This window comes from Monodelphis domestica, chromosome 6 (genome assembly GCF_027887165.1).
Source record: "Monodelphis domestica isolate mMonDom1 chromosome 6, mMonDom1.pri, whole genome shotgun sequence".
Taxonomy (NCBI): Eukaryota; Metazoa; Chordata; class Mammalia; order Didelphimorphia; family Didelphidae; genus Monodelphis; species Monodelphis domestica.
In genome coordinates, this window is record NC_077232.1 from 136818184 (window position 1) to 136830297 (window position 12114).

General features: G+C 33.9%; 1 protein-coding gene across 2 annotated transcripts in view; it reads left to right on the top strand.

The window, feature by feature from the left end:
* Positions 1-12114, top strand: part of ATP10D (ATPase phospholipid transporting 10D (putative)) — a 103240-nt gene that overhangs the window by 52087 nt on the left and 39039 nt on the right. For both annotated transcript variants that reach the window (XM_001372310.5, XM_016423265.2), the window contains 6 exons: positions 6044-6248; positions 7826-7911; positions 9869-9975; positions 10288-10419; positions 10858-10985; positions 11079-11331. In XM_001372310.5, the coding sequence (XP_001372347.4) occupies positions 6044-6248; positions 7826-7911; positions 9869-9975; positions 10288-10419; positions 10858-10985; positions 11079-11331 (911 nt within the window). The remainder of the gene's footprint in view (positions 1-6043; positions 6249-7825; positions 7912-9868; positions 9976-10287; positions 10420-10857; positions 10986-11078; positions 11332-12114) is intronic.

Below are 12114 nucleotides of genomic sequence, written 5' to 3' on the forward strand. Positions count from 1 at the left end.
ACAGTATAATTTTACCATATTTTCCATTACTTAGTGTAGTCAATAAGGTAATTAATAATAAAGGTGATACTGGTGGTGATAATAATGCTAGCATTTATATAGTGATTTAATGTTTACAAAGTACTTTAAATATGTTAGGCAGCACTGTGGTTAGGGCACTGGGCCTGGACTCAGAAAGATTTGAGTTCAAATGAGGCCCCAGGCACTAATAAGCTGTGTGACCCTAAGCAAATCACTTAGTTTTTGTCTGCCTCAATTTCCTTATCTCTTTAATGGGAATTTTTTTCAAAAATGAGAATTTTTTTAAATGTTGGAAATATTATTTCATGACAAGGAGGAGTAATGAATAAAGGTCCCTACACTTGATGCTAACAATTATTTACTTTTTTCTTTTAATTCTTTTTCAAATTATGAAGATATATAAAATGGGGATATTAAGAGTACTTACCTCTTTTGGTGATTGTAAGGATAAAGAAGAGATATTTGTAAAGTACTTTTCAAACCAAGTGCTAATAAATGCTATTATTATTATCTCATTTGATTAGTATGAATAACAATAACCCCATTTCTAGTCAGAATGAATGGATGAGCACCTAATAAGTTCATTTGGGAATTTAACAATATATTCCCTTAGCAAGGAATGGAAAATGGGCAATTATAATTCATGGACAACAGAACAGCAGATGACAGGAAACCTCTCATCCCTCACTTCTTAATCTTGCTGTAAGAACAATAATGAAATTGATATTAGCACTATTCTTAGAAAGGGTATGGCAGTTTATTATCGTAGAGCTCCATTCACAAACCCTATAACTTGATCAAAGCTATTTTTCCTATCATATAATATAAATATAATAGATATAAATATAGAATATATATAGTAAATTATAAAATCCTTAGAGCTGTAGTACTGTATCGTGATTAATAGACACTTAAATTGGTTTACTGACATTTTTTCTGACTCCTCAAATATCTTCAATTCTGAATATATCAAGTCCCAACACACTTGGCTTATTGATTCTCTTATCACTATTTGTCACAAGCAGAGATTTAATCCAGAGCTGAGAAGAAAGAGAGGAGACCCTGGTGGATATCCAGATAGATTGTTAAGACTTTGGTGATCTGTGAAATGAAATTTAAAGATGGTTCGAATCAATCAACAAAGCAATAATTTATTTAGTGCAGATTATGTGCCAGGCATTGTGCTAGGAATAGAAAGGTTAAAGAAAAAAAATTGTACTCTTGAGGGTAGAGGAATAAAGAAAATATGTACAATACGTATGCACATGTATTTATACATGCTCTATATATTCTAGAGAATAAATACAAAAGTAATCAAAATTAATTAAGAAAACATAGGGAGAGGAGAGTGTTAACAGTTGGTAAATAATCAAGAAAGGCTACATGTACCAGGTGGTATTTGAGCTGTGTCTTGAAGTCTAGGAGAAGTCTCTGAGGAAGAGATAAAGAGATAGAACTTGATGAACAAAAGGGGGGAGAGTGCCCTCTGTACTTAATGAAAAGAATCACCTTTGCATTTATGGGCATGATGGATTCAAGGACACAGAGAGGCATAGAAAATGATGAATAGGATATTTCAATAGACTTGAGGAGGTGCTGTGAAAATGTGAACTAAGATCATGACTGTTTTCTAAGAGACAAAGGATGAATGCAAGAGATATTGTAGAAGTGAAAGCATCAAGATTCAATAACTGATTGGACTTGAGAGGTTAGAGAGTGAACAATTGAGGGTGTTACTGAAATGATTAATATGGACAAAGAGAAGAATGGTGGTTCCTTAGTAAGAAATAGGAAAGTTCAGAGGAGAAGAGGATATGTGAAGATAATATGTTCCATTTTGGACATAGTGAGGATAAATTCTTAACAGACATCCTTTTTGAAATATCCAGGTAGCTGACTGAAAGCCTGGCACTGAGAAAAGAGACCAGAGTTGAAAATATAGATCCGTGAATGATATGTATAGAGATGATAATTAAATATATGTGAACCAGTCCTTATCCTGAGCTCCTACCACAAAGTCCTAACACCTCTAAACTTCTATCCCTGAGAGTATAGAAGAAGAGCAAAGGGCTTAGGGCACAATATGCATCACGAAGCCATCAAAGTACAGTGAGAAAGCAGTTAAGACAAGAGGCAGCAGGGTTATGAAAACCTAAACAGGAGAGAGTATTAAAGATGACAGACAGGGTGTTGACAGTGTCAAATCAAGCAGAAAGGTCAAGAAGGATGAAGACTGAAAAAAGACTATCAGCTCTGACCATTAGGATATTGTTAATAATTTTAAAAAATACATTTGAATACTGGGCTGTGGAAGGCTAAAGAATGGGTGAGAGGAAAGAAAGTTGATCCAGAATAGTATAAGTCTCCTATTTCCAAATGATAATAGAAAACGAATGCCTTAACTGTGATACCTGTTGTGTTCCTTCACATTTTAATATTTTTTAAAAGAGAAAAAGCAATCAAATACTAAAATAATGAGACTAATTTCTGGTAGGTTATGAAATCATTATACAGCCTGGCAGAAGCTTAATAAGAGAACAGCCAAGTAAGGAAATGGTTGAGCAATTCCATTATTGTACCAATCTTTGTTCTATTAGTTGCTCTTTTGAATTTTGTATTTTTCTAATTGTTATGTCAGAAATAAGTATTATGATTTTTCTTATCCTTTAAAAATATTATATTATTATATGGTTAGATATATAAACATAAAGAGGTACTAGGATAAAGAGAGTAATAACTTTTTGATGTTATTACATAAGGTAGAACAATTATGTGTAATGAGCTCATTAGCCAGGGAGGATTGTTTTCTAATTATAAGTTTCTAGAGGCCAGGAATATTTCTTTGAATTTATTCTTTATGATGTCAGTAATGTGCACAATAAAGGAGTTTTATTGGGTCTTTTTAGTGTTTTCAAACATCTATTACACAAGTTACCATGAAAATTAATGGGTATAATTACTAACAAAATATTTTAATTATCAATATGATGATTATCTTTAGAACCATAGCAGATACTATGTATTTATCTATGAAACATATACATTCAATATCATATTCAAAGATCAAATTTTAGCTACTTTTAAGATAAACCTCCAGGTTTTTTTCATGAATTAAAAAAATAGCTTGTAATTTTTGTTATATTATGCAAACCAAGAAAACTCATTCAAAATTGTTTGACTCTGTGTTCCAAAGCTAATATACATATCTTTATTATTTAACACTAAATCTTTACCTAGAGAGGAACTTCAACTCATAAAGTTATATAATACTACAACAATTATCAGGAATGTTTGGGGAATGATCCATTCTAAGAAGTCATGTTTTCCAAATGTTTAACAGCTTATCAGAACCAGAGGTGTGTTGGAGCTTGATTGTATGATAATGAAAATACTGACAGTCTAAAACCATGTTGGCAAACTTATGGCATACATGCCAGGGGGGTTTATCCCCTCTCCCTTTCCACCTTACCTGAGGATATTTTTTAAATCATCCACCCCTCTGCCTAGCAGTCCAATGGGAACACTTCCTCTCTCCCTTATCTGGGGTAAGGGGGAGGCTCACATGCAGGTGTGAGGGTTGCAGTTTGGAATCTAGGTCTCTAAAAGGTTCACCATCACTAGTCTAAAACGATCCAAATGGTGTTTGGATGCAAAGATTTATTTTTAATTTTTAAATCCATTTATTAATAGAATGAGCTGGTTCACTTGAATGCTATACTAGCTTCTTGATAGAAACATTTCCTATATATTTTAAAAGAAATGCTATAGGGGAAAATTTCTTAAAATCAACTAATTCTTGGGAAAAAATATTTGGATTTTAGGATACAGATATTAACCCACAGTAAAGTCATAAGCAGGTAGAGGTTTTGTTCTAAGTATGCTGGCACATCCTAGAGGGAATCGTTATGAAAGGAAAGGGGGTTAGGATTCTTAACTTGGGACAAATTTCAAGGAAACTTGGAAAAAAATTACATTTTTATTTTCAGTAGCATATAATTGAAACTTGGCATTTCCCTTCATTATTAATGAAAACAACAACCTCTAAGCTCAATAATTAATAAGATAACCTTTCAGCTAAATATCTATGAGCCTCAGTTCTATGAACCATGAAACACTCTCCCTCTAGTGCTAGGTGTTTTCTTCCTCAATTTTTCTCCTCTGGAAAAGTGGTGGACAAATCCCTCTTCTTCAGGCTACCATCTTCTTGTTCTAGATTCTCCTAATGTCCTTCATATAGATAGAGGAAAGGAAGGAATTTTTATGGGAAAATCTAGGAAATTTTGAGGTTAAATCTAGGGTTATAATAATACCCTGAAGCCAGGTCACTACCTCCTACATAGTAAACACTTAATATAATTAATTGACACATAGTAAACACATTTCCTTCCTTCCTTTTTGTTTTATTCATTCATTTTCCTTCCATGCATTTAGTTGTTTGGATGGTAAATAAAAACAGGGCAAAATATGCTTGACTATTTGAAAGCACTTTTTACTATGGCTTGCTTAAATGTTAAATCGGGCTCTGAAATTTTGGAGTTGCTTTTACTAAATTTAAAGCAAAATCTTTTGCTACCTTAATGTGTGCATCTTCAAAATTTGAGGTTTTAAAATTGTCATTCAGTTTTCATATTGTCAATATGAAATATTGACTCAGAAAATGCACATTTTGTTGGCTAATATGCCATTTTGACTGCGTTCATGTTGTATATGTGGTGTTTTCCTAAAATTACCTAGAGATAAACAGTGTTTAGGTTAATTGGATATGAAACGAGTATTTAATCCCATAAATTTAATAACTTGAAGTGGTTTGAATTTTTAAAAAGTCTCACAAATAGCTAGGTAACACAGTGGATACAACCCCAAGCCTAGAGTCAGAGATTCTGGGTTCAAATTTTGCTTCAGATAACTTCCTAGCTATGTGAACCTGGCCAAGTTTTGTGACCTAGATTGCCTCTCCCTGACTGCTCTTCTGTCTTAGAATTGATTAAGACAGAAGGTAAGGGTTTAAAAAATTGAAGCAAACTCCAATTCTATTTAAAGATGTTTTTATTTTAGAAAAAACATTGGAAGAAGACTGCAATCATATTTAGAAATTATATTGTTTATCTTAGAGTGTAGATTACCTAAATAATGAGACCTATTCTTTCAGATGCACTTCCTCATTCCACTATGAGGAAAATGCTACTTGAACATAATTCCTACTGCGGTTTTTGGCTAGATTTTCTGCATTACTGTTTTGATTCAGACTTGAGATTTCATTGGAAACACCCAGTGAGGAAACTACCTCTCCCAATGAAAAGCAATGCCTACTCTGCATCTTAGAGAGTTGCCTGGGGTGTGGGAGCCACTAAAGGAAGGGGAGTTGGAGTGTATTGGCAGGTTAAATGATTTGCACCAGGATCACACAGCCAATATGTGCCAGGGGCAGAACTTTGAATTCATGTATTTCTGACTCTGAGGTCCACTTTCTTTACCATGACTATACATCCCCATATCTTTTCTTTGGCAGGAATTCAATCAGTAGTGGAATGTGGAACATGTGTTTTTCACAGGAGATAAACCTCACCCATAAGAATTATTTGTTAAAACTAAATTATGTTAAGGGACATTTATATAGGGATAACAAAATATTAATTGATTCATCTTCCCCCTTGCTCAGTTCTCTGTTTTGAATTCCATTTTTTTACATTCATCATATACATTTAATATATACTGGTATGCTATGATGATAGTTACTTGAAAATTTTAGAAAACTTTATGAAAAAGATGATTTTAATTTGTTTCCCAGATTGCCTTCCTATGTTGTTAAATTTAAGTTCCCTAACAGTAAGGAAGTTGAAAAGTGTTTAAGTGTTTATTTCCTATATGCTCAAAGTAGAGTAGAATAATCCTGTCTTACTTTTTATGTTTAACATGTGAAGCTTTCTCCTAGCCTTTGAAAATAGGATTTTTAATTAAGATGCATGTTTTTATTGAGTTTAAAGCTTGATTTATTTTCTTTTGAAACATGTTTAAACTTTAGGAAAGATAAGAAGTACATAGAACGGTGCTGGAAAGATGTCACCGTTGGAGACTTTATTCGCCTTTCCTGTAATGAGATCATTCCTGCAGATATCGTCTTGCTGTTTTCTACTGATCCAGATGGAATCTGTCACATTGAGACTTCTGGTCTTGATGGAGAAAGCAATTTAAAGCAGAGGGAAGTGGTTCGAGGATATGCAGAGCAGGTGAAGTAATGAATTCCTAATAAGGAACTTCTTGTTAATTCACCATACCTGCGTTCTTTCAGTCTCAGGATAAATGAATCAGTTCTCACAATATATAGAATGGCAGGCTTATTACTTCCTGACAGCTGGAAAAACAAGTTCAGAATGTTTAAGAGCTTTTCTGGAGTTGAAATGTCAATACAAGCAAACCTTGATTCACACAGTGGATAACGTGGCACTCTGCAAAAAGTTAGATTTCATAGGCTCAAAGACTTAGAGCTAGAAAGGACCATAGAGGGTATGAAGTCCAAACTCCCCACTCATTTTACATACAAGAAAACCAAAACACAGAGAAATTATGTGACCTTCTCAGAGACACAAAGCTATTGAGTATCTGATATAAATTTGAATCTAGTTATTTCTGACTCCAAGTTCAGAACTAAGACATAGAAGACTCGGCTCAAATTTTATCTCTTGCTTTGTGACCTTGAACAAGTTGTTTAATCTTTCTAATGTTTGGTTTTTCATCTGGAATGTGAGAGAGTGATATCTCTTTCCAACTCTATGATTTGGTGATTCTAATGGATATGTTCCTGAAAAATTATATGAGAATTGAAGTGTACCACAAATGCTGGAACTCTATGGTGAGCCCTTTTGGGAAACTAAGTACAGAATGCCTTTTATTTAATATTAATTTTTTCAATTGCATGTAGAAATAATTTTTGACAATTGTTTTCTGGCATTTTGCAATTCAGAGTCCTTCCCTTATGTTCCCAGCCCTAAGCTGTAAATAGACTGATATAGGCTCTACCAGTGCTTTTATGCAATACAAATTTTCAAATTTCCCCATGTTGTAACTGCAGACACCTTTCATATATATAGTTTTAAAAACTCATAGAGGAAATAAAGTGAAGAATGGCATGCATTGACCTACAATCAGATTCCTCACTTCCTTCTTTAAGGAATTGAACTTGATACCTCACAAATGAGGTACTACCTAGCTATCCTCTGTGTGCCTCAGAGCACAGAGCAGGAACTAGGTAAGAATCAGAGTTTGGATAAAGCTTAATTCCTACTTTCATGGAACTTTCAACCCAGGATGGAATGATAGCACACACAAAAACAAATGTAGTTCAAAATAGTACTTCATAAAAGAGGCATGAGGAAATACCGTGTGAGGGCCAAAAGGGGAAAAAATCATTACCAATTGCCAATGCAGGGGGGAAGAAATAAGGGGGATATAGGGATATATTGCTTAAGAAGGCAGGATTTGAGTTCGGTGTTATTAAGGGCACCTAAGGAAAGTGGTGAGTCTTCCAAAATGGATAGGGCATCTAGTACATTGAGGAGAGCTGTAGAGGGTAAGACTAGATATCAATGAATAAATCAGTAATTATTAAATACCTACTATGTGTTATGCTAAGAAAGGCAAAATGACATCAGATTATGAGGGCATTGTGTAAATCCAGGCTTACCAGCTTCTGTCCTCAATGCCTCCTAGGATTCTGAGTAAATGGCATAACTGTAGAATAATAGAGTGCTTACAAATCTCATTATTTTAGACCAGAATTGGTTTTTGTTTTGTTTTGTGAAAATAGGACTCTGAAGTTGATCCTGAGAAGTTTTCTAGTCGGATAGAATGTGAAAGTCCTAATAATGACCTCAACAGATTTCGAGGATTTCTGTAAGTAATTCAGGTCTGTTTTTATTGGGAGGAAAGGTAGAGGCAGGATGAATTTGGGATTACCTGTTGTCATGAGAAGGAAGCACAGAGAGCTCTTCTATATTTCACTTCTCACACCTCCTGGCTTTGTAATCCTTGGCAAATTACCTAACCCACTCAGTGCTCCAGGCAGTGCTATAAAACCCAAATGGTAGGTGGGAATATAAAATATACATAAGGATCCCTTCAGGTGCATATCGCCTTAAAAACCCCCATAAATTAACATTATCTATGTTTTATTGTATATTTATTTATTTTGTTAAATATTTCCCAATTTCATTTCATCTGGCACTGGCCACTCTTAAGGGTTCAAGGCCATGGCTGCCATGTTTGATGCCTCTGTGCTCCAGGGAACTTTCTTAGTCACAGAAGAGGGCCAGACCTGCATGGGTAAAAAGAATCTCTTCATCCAGGATTCCTCTATGCCATTGAAATCACAGATCTAGGCCCTGTTCCTTAAAAAAAGAAAAGACATTCATTTCAAAGAATACTTGAATGTCATTAGTATAAGGACAAGGATATTGAAATCTCTACAGCATACAAATTTCCTCTATACTCTTGGAGCCAGCATCTTAGATCATTCCCTCATCACTTCTCACCTGGATTATTAGTGTCCTCTCATTATTTTCCCTGCTTCTTCAATCCATCCTCCACATAGTTTCTAAAATAATATTCCTAAACACTGTATTATTCCACTATAGTTTCTCTTTATTGCCACTAGTCTAAAACAAAAACTTTGTTTAGTATTTTAAATCTTTCCAAATCTGGCTCAAAGTTACCTTTCCAAACTTATGTCATATTATTCCATCTTACACTCTTCATTCCCATGTCCTCGTTTTTGTACTTATTGAATTTGGAATAGAAGTTCTTTAAAAGCAGTTATTATTTTATCTTTGTGTCTCAGAACCTAGTGCTGTGCCTTGCACAAAGTACTTTATAAATATTTAAACTGAAAAAAATATCTAAGTTTGTATATATGTAGGCAAAGTGGATAGAGTACCAAGTCTGGAGATAGGAAGACCTGAATTCAAATCAAGATTCATACATTTACTAACTGTTTGACCCTAGGCAAATCACTTACCCTTGTTTGCCTTAATTTCCTCATCTATAAAATGAGGTGGAAATGGCAAATGACTCCAGTATTTTTGCCAAGAAAAGGCCAAATGGGAAAGCAAAGAGTTGAACATGATTGAAATGACCCAAAACCAACATTTTGTGTATGTATATTGTGTATGTCCACTTATATGCATGTGTGTATAAAGCATGTATACAAACTCATCTACCACTTCTGTAAATTTTCAGATACAGTTGAATAATCTGTGAATTGTCCCCCCTTGTTTTGATATTAAATCTCCTCAACAGGGTTTACTCCATATGATAGAAGATATAGTTGGATTCTCAATGTGCAAGGCTGTCTTATATCACTGACAATGGCTATGAACTTTTCTCTTACGAATAGCAAAAATAGCAAAAAGTTTTGAAACTCCATTTTGAATCCTAAAGTTAAGCAAGATTTCACAAGAACTTAAATATATATGAGCCTTCTTTCTGATTGTAAATTGTGAATAATTTTATCATTATAGACTTTTAGAGCTAGATAAGTAAAATTTAGAAATTCTTTGATTTTTTTCCCATAGTATATCTGTGCATTAAGAGAAATGTGCTAATTATGAATGAGAGATTATGAAGAATCACTTTTCAGAATAAATCAAGTAACCCTGATTTAGGGAAAGCAATTGGCTAAGTAATTATGTGTTTTCTCCAGATTGGTATTTAAGAACCATGACTCTCTCCAGGTTCTTTACTATGTATTAAATAAAATTTTAACATGCCAAAGACTAGTTGGAACCTGCGATTGGAATATCACTTTAAGTGTCATCGCTTTCTAAAAACATTGTATGTGTTATACTTCTTATAGAGAACATCCAAGCAAGGAACGAATTGGTCTCAGTAAAGAAAACTTATTACTTAGAGGATGCACCATTAGAAATACAGAGGCTGTTGTTGGCATTGTGGTTTATGCAGGTTGGTAAAACTTTTTACTTATTATTTACTCACATGTATTATAAAAACTCATATTTTAAATTTGCTTTTGTGATCTAAAGCGCAATTGTTCCAATATCATTCTGCCAAATAGAAGGATACTTTCTGTGTAGTTGTGATGATTGGCTCATTTTTTCCTAAATGAGTTTGGAGAGAGCAGAATTAAGAAAGGTTTTTATTGTTTGTTTTGCTGTTACCTATCAGGTCTTGATGAAAGACCATTTTCTGATTGCAGTATTTGTACTTGACTTTTATCTACCAGGAACAATGAAATATCCTCTCTCATCTACCCAGGTCATGAAACCAAAGCAATGCTCAACAACAGTGGACCTCGTTATAAGCGTAGTAAGTTAGAGAGAAGAGCAAACACCGATATTCTCTGGTGTGTCCTGCTTCTTATCTCAATGTGCTTTGCTGGTGCATTAGGTAAGTTGATATAGTTCCCTCTGGTCATGTTGAGCAATTTTTGTCCATTTTTTAAATAATTGTCACATCTATAAAGGGTCCTCTTCAAGGAAGTACAACATGTGCTGTTTGAGAATTCTTGATATTTTTGCATTTATGGAATCTTCATCTCTTGAAATACCTTGTTAGCCACAGTAATTCTTTTTCTTTCCTAGTATTAGATTTTTCTTTTTTTCGATCCTAGAAGAATCCAGGCAAAGCATTCAGTGAATCCATGTAGTAGCAAGAACAAAACTTTGGAAACTTGATTCAGGAGACAAACTCACAGAAAAATGTGCTTTTTTCCCCTCCTTTGCATACTTTGGGGGGAAATCTAGTCTCTTATCCTTGAGGTTCAGGACAGCAATGAAGAACCGTAAAGGAACTGTCCAATTCTTCTTATGTATGTTTGTTTTAAAGGTCATGGAGTCTGGTTGAGCTACTATGAAGCTGTTCCATTTTTTAATGTGCCTGAAGCTGATGGTCACAATTTATCCCCAGCACTAGCAGGTTTCTATATGTTTTGGACCATGATTATTTTATTACAGGTAACATCTATCTTACCTCTTATGAATATAGAATCATATTGTTGCCAGATTGCTTCCCTCTGGTTCTTACTGTTGTTTGCTTTGCTTTAATAGGTATTGATCCCCATCTCTCTCTATGTTTCCATTGAAATTGTCAAGCTAGGCCAAATCTATTTTATTCAAAGTGACATTGATTTCTATAATGAGAAAATGGATTCTACTATTCAGTGCCGGGCACTGAACATTGCTGAGGATCTTGGACAGATACAGTATCTTTTCTCTGATAAGACTGGTACCCTCACTGAGAACAAAATGGTTTTCCGGAGATGTAGTATTGCAGGTTTTGATTATTGCCATGAAGAAAATGGTAGGTATTCAATATCATATGCATATACTTTTGTGGCTGCCTTCACAAATATTGATTGCTATTTTATCATTTTTTCCCAGAGATATTTTTTGCTAATTGCACTTAAATGACTGCAATCTACCAAGATATTTTATTGACCATTGTAGGAACTTTTGCCTGGATGTTTTCACTCTGAAATTTGATCATTCAAAGCAAATATCCTAACACAATGTGGTAGAATTTTTTTAAGGAAAACAAGTTGTGTTGGTATTGTCAGAAAGAAAATAATAGATTAGGTGAATACAACTTTTTACTCTTAGATAATTAATAGCCAGAATGAGTCATAAATTTTCAAACAAGAAAAATGTAGGAATTTGCTTTCCTCCAATATGTCTACTCATTATAAGTACTTAAGTTTTTTTCCTAAATGGGAACAGGGAAGGTGAGTTGGAGGAAGTGGGAGAATAAGGATAAACTAACAATAAAAAGAAAAAGAAAGAGATTCATTGATGCTTTTTTTTAATGCATCAAAGAAAACAAGGAAGACCAGAGAATTAAAGACAAGTACAGTTTTGAAAGTGACATGTTGAGTTTATCATATATTTTTTAAAAAGCAAGCTATGTAAAATGGGAATTCCACATTTTCCTATATAATCTTCTGTTGTATGGAAATGTGTATTTTACTTGGTATTTGTTAAATTCAGAATGAAAAGGAAAATTATTGAATAAAACAAATAGAGATTTAAAAAAATTATATGACCCTGCCATCTACCAGATTCTGTTAATACGAATGAGCCAATGGGA